The 15173-nt window shown below is 29.2% G+C and overlaps 1 protein-coding gene across 2 annotated transcripts; it reads right to left on the reverse strand.

Annotated features, from left to right (window-relative positions):
* Positions 1 to 926: 926 nt before the first annotated feature.
* On the reverse strand, positions 927 to 14663 carry LOC137837700 (MADS-box transcription factor 6-like). 2 transcript variants are annotated; one of them, XM_068646804.1, is made up of 8 exons: positions 14240 to 14663; positions 9590 to 9671; positions 4314 to 4375; positions 3977 to 4076; positions 3577 to 3618; positions 2337 to 2378; positions 2116 to 2219; positions 927 to 1223 (listed from the first exon to the last, which is right to left on the reverse strand). In XM_068646804.1, the coding sequence occupies exons 1-8, from the start codon at positions 14419 to 14421 to the stop codon at positions 1124 to 1126; spliced, it is 714 nt and encodes a 237-aa protein (XP_068502905.1). In that variant the 5' UTR covers positions 14422 to 14663; the 3' UTR covers positions 927 to 1123. The 2 variants fall into 2 exon arrangements, with proteins under 2 accessions (XP_068502905.1, XP_068502906.1); XM_068646805.1 differs by having other exon boundaries at positions 927 to 1220; positions 14240 to 14545.
* Between the last annotated feature and the right edge of the window lie 510 nt (positions 14664 to 15173).

Raw genomic sequence — 15173 nt, forward strand, 5'->3', positions numbered from 1 at the left:
TACTTTTTTATACAATGACAATGATTGTTGTTACTTGAGTTGTCAGTTGTCAGTATATCTGAGATGTCAAGTTACATAGTAATGCCTAATATGAAAGTTTTTATTTTAAAAAAATAATTATTCTAAAGTTATTTTAATAAGTGACATATTTATTTTTATTGTTAATATGTATAAAAAGGTATAAATTTAATGCACATAAAACATAATAGGTAATACTATCTTTATTCCATTTTAAACTACATTTAAAAATTATTCTAAATTTTGGGATTTAATAAAATTAATGAGATCTTAAATATTTTTTATAGGACTATCCTTAATCAATACACCTAATGAGAGTATAATAAAAGTAAATGAATAATGAATCACAAAGATCAAAAGTATATTAGAAAATCGTATAAAATATTAATTACATTTCTTGGTACTTTTAGTCAAAACCTTAAAAACGAGTTTTTGAAAATGAGATTAAACAAAGTGTTGTCTAGGGATACTTTAATAATTCTTTCATGGGAAAGTGGTGCTTATGGGACCCCTTGCGTGACATTTTCTAATAAAAATGTTGTCATAGGTCAACACTTTTAAAGAACCTTTATTTGTAATTTAACATGGTTAAAAAACAACTAATTTTAAAAATTAAAATAATTAATTATTATTAACTAAATTAAATACTATTTTAAAATTAAAAAAATATTAAAAAAATTATAAAATAATTTTTAAATTAATATCCAGAATTTTTATCAACTAATATTTTAGATTTTAAATTAGTTTCTAAAACACTATTCGAGATGAATTTAAAATTTAAAATTTAAAATATCAGTAATTTAAAAATTATTTTATAAATTTTTATTAATAATATAAATATATAAATAAATTTTTTATACTACTACAAAATTAAACATTTAGAATTTAGAATTAAAATGAGATAAACATTAAAGTGACATGGAAACATTTTCTAAGGAAAATTTATACAATATTCCCCTTATAGAATGCATAACCCCTCACTGAGAGAGTGTTAACAAGAAATAACATTTACTTTATGAAAACCATTGTGTGAATACCAATGCATAGGTACCTACAAGTAGTTGTAATAAGTGGTTTTGGAAAATGTAAAGTAAATTAAAATTCACTACAACCATCCATTGCTCTTGTTGTGAGTGCTTTGGTTACCCTCTATCCTCATATCAATTGCTCTTTCTTTCGATGCAACTTCTTGGTGTTGAAACCTACTACAACAATATGTATTATTTTTATTAAATCTCAAGAAATTAGTATATATTTATATAAAAATATGACTCAATACTTCTAAGACATATTGAAGAGCTTTAACTTGTATTTTGAAATTACAATTGTTCATTTTATGGAATTTTACATTGAGAATGAAAATAAATCAATTGAGTTGAGTACAAATTGTATAAGAACATTTTATGTAATAGCTTGATTATAATTTTTTTATTATAATTGATTTTTATGTAACATAAGTTTCTTCTTAATATATGTTTTGAAAGAAATTTGAATCATTTACTACATAAATAATTATGTGTGATTTTTTGTGACTTTCATCATAGTATTTTACTAAATTGAGACTAAGTTGTAAACTGTTTAATCATGATTTATTAGTTTTTATCATAACTAAGCTATGTTGTGTTGTTGTTTCAACATAGATATCAAAATAGATATCAAAACAATTGTATCTAATCCTATTTTGTAAGTTTCGGAGTTGAAGAAAATTTGTATGAATTAGTGTCGTTTATTCCTATAAATGTTATAAAAATATTAAGGAGTAAATTAAATTACTAACCATTTAAGGAGTATTGAGTGTCTTTCTGTAGATAATTTTCTCTCCAATTTTGTTTTACATATAAATAAAACTTGTGATTATGTTAATTTAATGATATTTTAAGAAGATGCCATTTGTTTATTAAAAAAATAGGTTTTAGAATTAAAATATTTTTAAAATAAATACATAAAGTTTTTAAGTTTTCTCTTTTTTGTTCTTAGTACGCAATGAATTTCACAATCTTTGAGGAACAAATTCAACACATAAGTACCTTAGATGTTTTTACTAATGAATATTTTTTTATATTAACAAAATAAAAGGATAAGAAAATCAATTCATACCATGTGTCTAGTGTTGTTCCAGATTCAAATTGATCGGCTTTTGTTGCATGCAATTGAAAAAAATTGTTATTGTCAAGGATGAGGCTTGAGAATTCATCTTTTTCCTACAAAATAAATGTGAAAAAAAATGCATAAAATGAAATATTATAAAAAAAAAATGTGAATATTTTATGGCTTCTCTTAGCTATATTTGCAAATGATTATTTAAATAAAGGAAAAACCTTGGATTCCAATTGCTTGTTAAGATCTTCCAATTTGCGCACCTGCCAATATATATAACTAATACAAATTAATGAGAAGCCTTTTGAAGGTATTTTTAGTGAAGATAAAGTTTGCTTTTGATAAGCCTTAAGAATGATAATTTGACAATTTTTATCTTTTTCAAACAAATATATATATATATATATATAATAAAGTAAAAAAAAAAAATTATCCTTTACTAATTTGGTAGGCGTTCTAATAGGAGACTGGTGACAAGTATTTCTGTATAAGGGTTGAACCACCCCTGAAGTGGTCCCTATTTATTTATTTATTTTATTGCTGATAAAAAAAATAAAGTAAAAAATTTAGTAATAATTATGATGGATATACTTTCTATTTAATATTTTATAGAGGATTGGATTTCTAACACCATCTCTTGAAAATAGTATATAATTTTTCTCTTACAATAATCCGTTTTGTAAAATAAGAAAAAAAAGTTAATATAATTAGTAACATAAATTACATGTCTCGTTAATAAAAGTTAACACAGATTAAAAAAAATCTCTTACTCTTTTCTACAGTATTAAGAAAGAAAAAAAAAATATGCACTTTGTTATTTTTGGAAAGTGGGTTTTAATGAATTAATAGGGTAAACAATGTTATCACTCCAAGACAATCATGAAATAGAAACCAATTTTTAGATACCAAAATAATTAATTACAATATGAACTAAAATAGAGACTATTTTAGAAATTAAAAAAAATTGGTTTCTAAATTAGTTTATATTATTTTCTATTATTATTAAATAGTTTTTAAATTGGTATCTAATTAGCAACTAAGGTTTTAACTACCAATTATTTAGTTTCTAAATTTGGTAGCAAAAATCTTGGTTGCTAATTAGATACCAATTTAGAAACTATTTAACAATAATAGAAAATAAGATAAACTAATTTAGAAACGAAATTTCTTTTTAGTTTCTAAAATGGTCTCTAATTTAGTTACTATTGCAACTAATTATTTTGGTTTCTACAAATTGGTTTCTATTTGTATTACAAAGAATACGAACAAATAAATAAAAACTATTTTTTAATCTACTTATCAAGATTTTTTTATATAACATAATTTAAGATAATAAGATATTCTATTTTTTATCAATAATAAAAATAATATAAATAGAAATATTTTGAGTACTCCAACCATCTACACAAATAATAATAGGAGTACTCTCATTTAATTAGTAGTTTAAGTTTAAATGCATACCTTTTCGCGTAATTCATCAGCTCGTGCCATGAGTTTCTTTGTCTGCAATAATAATCAAAATAAATAAATAAATAAATGTATTTTTGTCTTTATAATGCTTTTTTTTACATTTTTAATCCTCTATTTTTTTGTCTACATTTGTTATTATTTTTAATCCTATGTCAGAGGCTAAAGTTAAAAAAAAAATAGAAACACAAACAAGCAAATGAAATTAAATTTAGTAGTCCAAAACAAAATAAATATAACTTTATAGAACCATAAATATTTTTTTTTTAAAACCTTAAAAAAATCGTAAGAAGAAAAATAGTGTGCGATATTTGAACACAAGAAAATATTCTAGATGATTTTAAGGTTTTGTATATATATATATGATGATGCATGCATTAGTGAGTGACATTACTTGCTGCTGTCGAGTTAGTGCAAGAGTAATGTCTAGTTGTTTCTCAAGGCTCTGCAATTCTTTAAAGCTAAGAGGCTCAAGTTCTTCTCCTTGAAAATGCCTTCAAAAACACACAAAAAACAATGTAAAGAAACATTTAAACTAATATACACAACATTTTTCTTTCTAAACATAAGAGTAATTGCAAGAAGGAACTTTTTAGTACATATTTTTAAATATATAAGGTTAAAAAAATAAAGTAAGTTTTCGATTTTTTCACCAACTGAATAATATATTAAAAGTAAATATATATGACAAAAAATTTCACACTTATTTTCTACATATATTAAAAGTATACCTTTGTGTCCGCTCAAGAGATTCGTATTTCGCTCTTAATTTCAAGAATTCATGATATGAACTCTGCAAGGCACAGTACTATTAATATGCATGCAAAGATTGTAAATAAATAAATAAAAAATGCTAAAATAGTGTATTGATAGAAGCAAACCCTCGTAAATTTAAAGAGCTTAAAACAGTGTTAAAAAAGTGTAAATAATTAATATAAGAAGGTGTGTACACCCTGTCTCCTCCAAATAATTTTAAAAAAATAAAAATTAATAAAAAAATTAAAAAGGTTAAATATGTTTTTATCTATATACTTTTATGCAAAATTATTGTAATAAAGAACGAGTTTTTTTATATATCAAAGTAAATTTTCAATATGGATTAAGATAGTTTTTTTATATATTAAAGTAGATTTTTAATGTGGATTAAAATATTAAAATATTTTATAGTGATGTGAATGTTGTCCCATTATAATATAGTTTTAAAGAAAAGAATCCGCGCGTTAGCCAAATAGAAAAGAAAGAAGCCTTTTACATCTTTTGGACTTTACATTCGGAAACATTAAAACCTCCATTTTCTACTGATTGAGCAACACAAACTCAAGACCATGATTTCGAAAAAATGACCTGTGCAGTGCATGTCCTCTATTTCCTTCTGTTCAAAATTCTTCCATAATAAGAAATAATGAACAATGAATATTAGTAAAATTGATTCAACATTTCAAAGTCTTGAAAGTATATCTCTCTTAAAGATTTTGAAGTTCAATCTTGAAAATTGAAGATAGTATATTTAAGATATCTTGAAAATATGATATACATTAATTATCCATTATCTCTTTATGAAGAAATTTTCATTCTTCTCATTTTTTATATAAAGAAAACTTGTGAAGAAAGAAAAACAATGGTGTTGATTCTTGTACAAGGATTGGGATATCCCTGAAGTATCCATTTTAATATTTTTTATTCTTTGCTGATAAAAAAAAAAGGAAGAAGAATAACATAGAGTAAATGAGAGAATAAATATCAACCATAGTGTGAGATTAAAAATTTTAGTGAAAGACTAGAGCGACTTTGTATTCAATCTTTGTTAGATGAGATTAAGTGTTATCCTCATAGAGTGAGAAAAATCAATATTATAATTCTACTTTCATAGTGAAGATATTTTCTTTATTAGGTCCAACAAGTTTTTACTTCTCAAATTGAAGAGATTTTTCCACCTTAAAATTTTCTAGTGTCATTATTCTATTTGCCCTATTTTTATTTTTATTTTGTCTACTTATTGTTTTCGCAAGTGTTCATTTTGTATCTACATCAAGAAAGGATAATTAGTTTTAATTTTTCTAATGCCTCCAAATTCCAAAATTAAGCAAAATTTTATTCCCCACCACACACCTCACACCAACCAAAGAACTGACACTTAATTTTTTTCAATCACCGATTCTCTGTGGCTAAAATTTCTGATACCCTAAATCAAGATCCAAAATGGTAAAGATCCCAAAACCCTATATGATAATGTAGATCACGCAAAGAGATTGTTTTTTTAAGTAGGGAGCTATGACTGATCCAAAAAAAATGTGAGGGTGCAGAATGTAAGAGTGTCAAAGAATGGAGGGAGTGTCAAAGAATGGAAGGGGAGAGACATTAGATTGCACCGAATAGAGGTTTCACACATAGAAGACATTAACTAACATGAGTGATATGACTCGGTTAGCTGGGAGTTCCTACATTATATGTTGGAAAGGCTGGGTTTTTGTGCTCAATGGATTCGATGGATAAAGTGTTGTTTAGAATCTGCTTCAGTCTCTGTATTAGTGAATGGCAGCCCAACTAGAGAATTTACTCCTAGGAGGGGACTTCGTCAAGGTGACCCGCTTGCTCCGTTCCTCTTCCTTATAGTCGCTGAAGGGTTGACTGGGGTGTCTAGGATGGCTGAAGAGAAGAATTTGATTGACAGTCTGGAGGTTGAAAAAGCTAAGGTGAAGGTTAATATGTTACAATACGTTGATGATACCTTATTCTTCTGCGAAGCGAATACCAAAAGTGTTTTTAATATTAAGGCTATTTTGCTTTGCTTTGAGCTTGCTTCTGTGCTTAAGGTGAATTTTTTAAAAAGCAGAATTGGCGGGATGGGGTTGGATCAGTGTTCGCTTCAACGTTTTGCAGTTATTCTTAATTGTAAGGTGATGGTAACTCCTTTTGTTTACTTAGGGTTACCGGTAGGTGGGTGCCACAAGCGCGATGTTTTTTGGAACGGGGTGTTAGAGAGAGTTCAGGGCAAACTTTCGAGGTGGAAAGGCAGGTGTTTGTCGATGGCTGGGAGGATCTGTTTGATTAAGTCAGTCCTCTCCTCAGTCCCGTTATTTTTTATGTCCTTATTCAAACTGCCATCTGGGGTGGCTGACAAGTTAGTTCGGATCCAAAGGAATTTTCTTTGAGGGTGGGGCTCTAACGGAAGGAAGATCGCTTGGGCCTCTTGGAATAAGGTCTGCGAGCCTCGGGACTACGAGGGTCTTGGAATCATTGATTTAAGGACTTTTAACCTGGCCCTGTTAGGCAAGTGGATTTGGAGGTGGGGTTCGGCCAAGGGAGGTCTGTGGAAAGAGATTCTCTACTCTAAATATGGTGGATGGAGGAATTTGATAGCAAAAGGTAAACCTTGCAGGGGTTCCCTATGGTGGAGAGACTTGAAGGAGGTTTGGGCTTCAAAGGGCTGGGGCAGAAGTTTTGAAGATGGGGTTGAGTGGAAAGTTGGTGATGGAGGGAATATTTCATTATGGGAGGACAGCTGGTTGAATTGTGGTGCCCTGAAGGGAATGTTTCTGAGATTATATCCGCTTAGCACAACTAAAGCTGCTAAGGTGGCCAAGATCGAGAACTGGTCTAATGGTGTTTGGATTTGGCATTTGTGCTGGCGTAGATCCCTCTTTGACTGGGAGAAGTTGTTGGAGGAGCAGTTGAGTCAGTTGCTGCAAGGGGTGAAGATGGATGTGGGAGGGGTGGATAGCTGGGTCTGGAAGGTTGAGAGATCTCAAAGTTTTACTGTTAACTCAGCTTATATTAAGGTAAGGAGGGTTAGTGATGGGGAGTCCTCTCCGATTTACTGTAGGTTATGGAGGTGTAAAGCCTTGCCTTCTGCTGTATTCTTGGCCTGGAGGGTGTTGGAAAATAGGATTGCGACTAGGGTTAATTTGGTAAGGCGCGGGGTGGTGGTTGAAAACCTTGTATGCTGCTTGTGTGGGAAGGTTGAAGAGTCGTCGAGTCACTTGTTCTCCATTTGTGACTTTGCTTGGAGGGTCTGGTGTCTTTGCTTTGAGTGGCTTGGAGTGTCGTTCGTAATTCATTTGGATCCTATGCAAAATTTTATCCAATTCAGGTTGAGTCAGGCATCTGTTTCGGTTAATGATGTTTGGGGGGGGCAATTTGGGTTGGAATTGTGAGTGAAATTTGGAAGCATAGGAACCCGGTCGTCTTTAATGGAGGAGTGACAGATGTGTTAGAAGTTTTTGCCTCAGCACAAGTAAAGGTGTGATCTTGGATTGTTGCAAAGTCCCGCGAAGTTTATTTTTCCTACCCCTATTGGGTTCTTGATCCTTTGGCCTGTATACGGCTGATTTGGTAAAGCTAGTTAGCGCTTAGTTTGGTTGGTCCTTTGTCCGGCAGTTTTGCGTGTCGTGTTAGGAGTTGGATTCTATGTGTTCTTGTAAAAGGGTTGGACCACCCCTAAAGTGGTTCCCATTTATTTATTTTTATTGTTGATAAAAAAAAAACTATGAGTGATTATTTCCTTTCCTATTAGTAAATAATTTTTTTTCTTTGATTACTGGTAAAAAAAAGTTTGAATATAACCAACATACTTTTATATTTAAACATTTAAGTGAGTTAAAAAATTTACATAAAAAAAAAATTAAATGTCATGTAAAAAAATATTCATAAATACTAAAATTTTGAGTTGAAAATGATGTTATAATCACTTATACGACTAATTATACTAATCAGAATGACTTATTCTTATTGGTCATGAATACGTGTATCCGTAAAAGAAAAAGTCTCAATGCTCATCTATTTTACTCAACACGTTTGAAATGGTATTGAATTTATGAGTATATATTTGCAAACACATTATGGATCCTTTTGGTTTCGTAAGTTAGTTCCTCAAAATCTTGTCACAAAAACTAGCACACACACACTACTTTTTCTTGTTGTTGAATACTAAAAATAATATGGGAACTTAGCTGGAAAATCAAAGCTTTACCCATTGCTAAATGCTTTGCATGGAAGGTTCTTAAACAGAGAGTACCTACAAAAGACAATTTATATAGGAGGGGAGTCCATCACAGTGACTTAGCATGCCCAATGTGCTCTGAAAGTAGTGAAACTTTACAACATATGTTCTTTTATTATAAGATAACACCAAATGTATGACAATCATGTGATGGACACAATTAACCACAACAAAATTTTAATCAGTTTGGACTAGTCCAACTTAACCTGAAAGGAAACCAGCTGATCTAGAAAGGAGCATGGGTTGGGTTTTCTAGAACTTATGGAAACAGAGAAATGAAGTGGTTTTCCAAATTAAAACCCTGAATGCAGAACAAATATTGACTGCATCAGTGTTTATGGTAGGATCATAAAAAGGTACTGTCACAAAAAGGAGACCTAAGCAAGGATACAAAAGATGGGGCATATTTACCCTAATAAATGTAAAAGCACACTTAGGTTTGGTCAGCTGAACTGATAAATGAACAAGCATATGCTGACGGAACAGAGGGTTGGAGTGAAGATTTCAAATGTTTCATTTTTTTTGATAATTTTTGTTTTGTTTTAGGATACGTTTATATTGATACACCCCATAAGAAAACTTCACTATGTGTACATATATTTCATTTTGTATATGTATTAATGTTCTATTTACATGCAAAAGTTGATTTTTCGTTTTGAAAGAGAAAAGATATAACCACGGGACTATATTCTTAATTTTGCTTATTTATGACGGCACAGTTGACAAATCCATTCTAATACATTTGTTTTTTAATAATTGACGTTGTTTTCAGTACATGGCATGTTGATTGGATAATAAATGTGTATTAAAGTTACTTTGTTTACCTTTTATATCTACAATTTTCATTCATATAAATTATTTATTACTAACAAACTAAACTAATTAGAAGTATTTTTATAAAAAAAAAATGTAAGAGATTATTAAAAAAATATTATTTAAAACACTACTTATAATAATGAGATAAGATAAGAAAATAAAATTTAAAAAAAATTGTTAAAAAGAAGAAACCTGTGATTCGAGTTCCGATGAATCACCAGTCTGTAACTTGCTGTAACGACATTGACGATATCTCTCAACGATTTTGTTAATACTGATCACAAAATAAAATATTGTCATTATCATTATTAATATTGGTTAATTTTAGTAGTGCTTGATAGAGTAATGAGATATAATATATGAACAAATATTATTAGAAAAAACTTCATTTTTGGAATGGCTATAGTTCTCTAGTATAAGGTTTTAGAACTTTTAGTCTTAATAAAATAAAATCATACAATAAATTTCTGTTTTTCTCAACCTAATATAATCTCATATGATATGAATAAGATCCGAATATTAGAACCCTGCATATGGTATGCTTACGCATGCATGTGTACGAAGCATGATATATAGTATATTGTAGCCAAGGAACTTAAAACAAAGCATCAAAATGTTGGACCATATTTTTTTTCTTTTCTTTTGAGTTGTATACACCTTTTTAGGTTTACCCAATAAAATACCACCCTCTTATGATAAAACAAACACTATTGCAAAATAGTGATTTAACAATAATATACAACTAACATGGATTGGATTAAATACGAAACGATGTAAAAGAAATATCACTAAAAAAATTATATATTACATTAGTTATATAAAAAAACCGCTGTAAAATGTGTCTTATAATAGTAAAAAATTTAAAATTTATTTTGTGTGATATATTATGTCGGCTGAGACTATGAACCAATGAATGTATTAATTTTGATTAAAATGAAAAGATGTTTAAACAATTTTAATTTACAGGTTATATATCACATTGTTATATGTTAAATGTATTAGTATTGAGTTCGAGAATGTTCAATCCTTAACAATGTGTATTCAGTGAATCTTATTCTCTTTTTGAAATTTAATATAAAGATTGAATACTACGTCTAATTTTAATTATATATATAAGTTTCATTATGTTTAAAAAAAACAAAATAGTAATGACAATCATTATTTTGGACTTGAAATTGTTCATGTCGACAATTTAGAACACTACTAGAAAAACATTAAATAGAAACCAATTTTAAAGATAAAAAATAATTAGTTACTATATTGACTAAATTAGTTACGATTTTATAGATTAAAAAATTATTGGTATCTAAATTAGTTTCTAAAATTATAAATTAGTTTCTAAATTCGTATCCAATTAGGTACCAAGATGTTAGTTTCCAATTTTAGAATCTAAAGTAGTTGGTAGCTAATTAAATACCAATTTAGAAATTAATTTATAAATTTAAAAACTACTTTACTAATTATTTTTTGTCTCTAGAATTAGTTTTTATTTAATGATTTTCTTATGGTGGAAAGATTAAATACATGTTTTCATAACTCATTAGTACATATAATTAATGATATTATGTATATTTCATGAAATTTTGGTTCATTGCATTTTGTATTGATCTTCGGGTGTATATTTGATTGTGGTTGACTTAACGTCACCACTTCCATTTTGTGTTACCCGAAAACCAATCCAAAATGCTGTCAAAATTTTGTGAGATATAAATAATGCATATTAAAAGTTTACATACAAATGAAATATAATAAATTGAATCTTCTTGCATAAACCATGTTCTTCTATTACGTAGTAATGGATCAAAATTAGATAAATGCAAGTCAAATCAGTGATGTGTATTAGAATGTCATTGAAGAGTTTCTACAGTTTACTCAAAGAAATAGGGGAGGTATAAATTGAAGATATTATTTTTCTATGTTAATTGTTTGAATGAGAGATAACTAGAAATTCAGTTGATACGAGAACATGTTCTTTGTGATGGTTTCTAGAAGCGCTATACAATGTGGACTTGGCGTGGTGAAGTTGTAGACCTACCACTTGTATATCAATGTCAATAGTCTAATATACATTATGAGGATCACATGGAGGACATGATTCGTGATATTGGACACATTATTTCCAGCAAGCACACATGTATGATTCGTTGAAAGATGATTTAGAAAAATCATTGTATATCGACTATACAAGTTTCACATGTTTGTCATACTAAGATTAATTAATATCATAACAAGACATGAGCGCACAATAAAAGCTTCACGGAATCGCTTGAGTTGTTGCATGAAATGTTTTCAGAAGATAATATATTGTCGACCCGTCGTTATGAGACAAAAAAGATAGTGTCCGATGGGTATGGAGTACTAGAAAATACATGCACGTCCCAATGATTGTACATTGTATAGAAAAGAGTTTGGAACATTGTACAAGTGTCCAAGATGCAGCTATCACGATACAAAGTGAAGGATGATGATAATGATGAAGATAACATGAAAAAATGTTCTCTTGCAAAGGTATTATGGTATCTTCCAATCACATTGTAATTTAAACATTTTTTTGTCAATGTTAATGATGCCAAGAACCTTATGCAAATGGAAGAAAATGTAATGGACTATTACGACATGTTTTCGATTCATCATAGTGGAAGAAACCGATTGTTTGTACCCTAAGTTTAGGAGTGATCCAAGAAATCTAGACTTGGACTTGCAATTGATGAACCCTTATTGTACCTTAAGTAGCAAACACAATTCATGATCCATTTTGGTAATTATTTATAATTTGTCGTATTGGTTGTGTATGAAAAGAAAATATAAGATGTAGTTTATAATTATATCATGTCCATGACAATCCGAAAATGACATAGATATTTATCTAAGTCTGTTGATAGAAGAGTTGAGGTTAGTATGGGATGAAAGAGTTGAGGTATTTGATGCATATCAGAAGGTGAATTTCGATTTACGTGCATTATTATTTTGTATCATTAATGATTTTCCAGCATATTAAAATTTGAGCGGTTATAATGTTAAAGGACATCATGATTGCCCAATAAGTGAAGAGAACACAAGTTACCATCAACTAAAACATAGGAGGAAGACATCTTACATTGAGCATCAAAGGTTTTTGAAATGTAATCACCCTTATCGTAGGTTAAAAAAGGCTTTCAATGAATGTCAGTAGGACAAAACTTCACCCCGAACTGGTGAGGAAGCGTACAATTGAGTTTGCCAAATCGAAGTGACTTTTGGGAAAACACATGAGAATAGTGGTGTGAAAAACATATGGAAAAAGAAATCAATATTCTTTGAACTTCCATATTAGTCCAAGTTAGATGTTAGACATTGCATGAATGCAATGCATTTGAAAAAGAATGTATGTGGTAGTATAATTGACACATTGGTAAACATTAAGGGAAAGACGAATGATGGACACTTGATTATAGGTTTCATATATGTCACTATGAAAACTAAACTTTATTTCGCATTTTAGTTTTTTGTATAACGATTCAATGGACACACACAAGAAGAAATATGTCATGAATGAGCAAAATATTATATACGATTAGAAGTCAAAAACTTGTATGATTTAGAATTGTGGATAGACATTTTTTTTTTCCATATTGTTTGTTTAGTTTTGGTTATGTTATGTTTGATTTATTTTTCTATTTTGATTTGGACAAATTTTGTTATTCCAAAGTTTGGATAGTAATATTATATTTTACTAGCAATATGGTATGTTTGCTTACAACTTACAATTATAGGTGGAAAAAATAATAAAATTGATCAAATTATTTAAAAATAACGTAACATATTACATTGGTTGTGGCTAGAACTGATGCAATATGTGTCATTTTGCTAACACAAAATTACACGAAAATAGGATATTACATTGGTTCAAGAGGGAATTGGTATAATATGTGACCTTTTCAAACACAAATTTACATTAGGAAGAGATTTTACATTGGTTCTAAGAGAGAATCAATCTAATAGATGACTTTTTTCTTCACACGACAATGGTACAATTCCAAAAAAAATTAATGTAATATGTTTCTTGTTTTTTTTTTTTATTTAATTCTTTTATATAGTTAGTGTCTAATCCGAGATCATATTTGTATACTTTAATGAGTTTTTTAATTGATGTAAAATGTGTTACACTTTCTATATCATTGACATACAATGATTGAACTAATGTAAAAACTCGTTTATAATCAATTTAAAATGTGTTTTTTATAGTGAAAAAATTGAGAAAGATTAAACTCAAATTAATATTAATAAAGAAGGAAGTTAGTTATTAATAAACTCAAATTAATTATTAGCTTGGGCTACTAAATGATCATGAGTTGAAAACATGCATGCATTCATAGCACTCACTATGATAATCGAACTACAGAATTCGGAAGTGTAATCATTTCCCATGACAGATTTGAAGGAAGAATATGAATTCAACAACAACAAAAAATCTGATAGACCAGAAATCAATCAAGCGAAACATATTAGTAACATGAAAAGATCAACTATTTCCAACAATTAGTTTATAAAGTAAGCTGAAATAAAAGGTTAACAAAACATTTATGAGAAAGCTCTACTAAAAGCTGAAAATTGTGAAAAATTATAAATTTATTTGAGGTTCATTTCTAATTTTGAGTTTTTTTTCTTCTGATTTTGTAGGTTCATAAATTTAAACCAAGCATTCAAACTTAGGTTTGAATTACTCTTGAACTAATATGACCATGTACATCTGAAGACATAAATTTGCATCATTCCATGCCCTAATTAACTATGCATGTACAGCAGGTGTTGGCAAAATGAATTGAAAAAGCAAAAGAAAGACGAAAGAGAGAGAAAAATTACTCAGTGCTGCTGTACTGAAAAAGCTTGCCAGGGCTAGAAAAGATGATAAGGGCAACTTCTGCATCACAAAGCACAGAAAGCTCAAATGCCTTCTTCAGCAACCCACTTCTGCGCTTTGAGAACGTTACTTGACGGTTTATCTTGTTCTCTATTCTCTCCAGAACAACCCTTCCTCTTCCCATGCTTTCTCTCTCTCTCTCTCTCTCACTCACTCTCACTCACACAGTAAAACAATAACTATATGGTTCTATATTGCATTTTCCTTTCTGTATTTATATATTCTACTGCAGAAGGGGTAATGGATAAGCACATGCATAAGGGACAGCGAAGATAATACGATCAAGATTCCATATTCTACTTCTATCCCCAAACTAATGACCACGCTTTTCCCCGCATTATCAGGTCAAGAACTCATCGTGAAGCTAAAGTTTTTGTGATTTACCAACTACTGCTAATTAGCATTATTGCTTTTCAAGTTGAAATGCGTTCGTGTAAAGTGTAAACAAAAAGTTGAAAACGAGAACCACTCAGCTTCTTTAAACCAATCACATAAAACTGCTTCACCTTAACCAGTTAGTTTTAAATTAAGCATGTAATCTTGTTATGAATACTACCAAAACTGTGTTTATGTTTGCAGTAATTTTAACAGAAAGAATTAATGCATGTGATTCTACAAAAAATAGTTGAAAAGGAGAAAATAAGATGTAACATTTTTGAATGGTATAAGTCAAAATCTTAATTATTTTACAAGACATGTATTAGAAGGAATACAAATAATATTGCAGTGAAGTGCGGAACACTTTATCCATCACTTCCAGTAACTTTATTCTGAATAATGAATTGGACTAATATGCAACCAGAGCCATATATAATATTGTCATTAGAATTAAATTTGCAAGGACGTGTTTATTTAGCAGCTTCACCCTTGGTTTTC

This window comes from Phaseolus vulgaris, chromosome 4 (genome assembly GCF_000499845.2).
Source record: "Phaseolus vulgaris cultivar G19833 chromosome 4, P. vulgaris v2.0, whole genome shotgun sequence".
Lineage (NCBI taxonomy): Eukaryota > Viridiplantae > Streptophyta > Magnoliopsida > Fabales > Fabaceae > Phaseolus > Phaseolus vulgaris.

Excerpts from the sequence above, each read along its gene's own strand:
- LOC137837700 (XM_068646804.1), bottom strand. The coding sequence starts at position 14,421 with ATGGGAAGAGGAAGGGTTGTTCTGGAGAGAATAGAGAACAAGATAAAC. Across the intron at positions 4,376-9,589 it reads CATCGGAACTCGAATCACAG|AGTTCATATCATGAATTCTT; the intron begins GTTTCTTCTTTT and ends TGTGCCTTGCAG. Across the intron at positions 4,077-4,313 it reads TCTCTTGAGCGGACACAAAG|GCATTTTCAAGGAGAAGAAC; the intron begins GTATACTTTTAA and ends GTGTTTTTGAAG.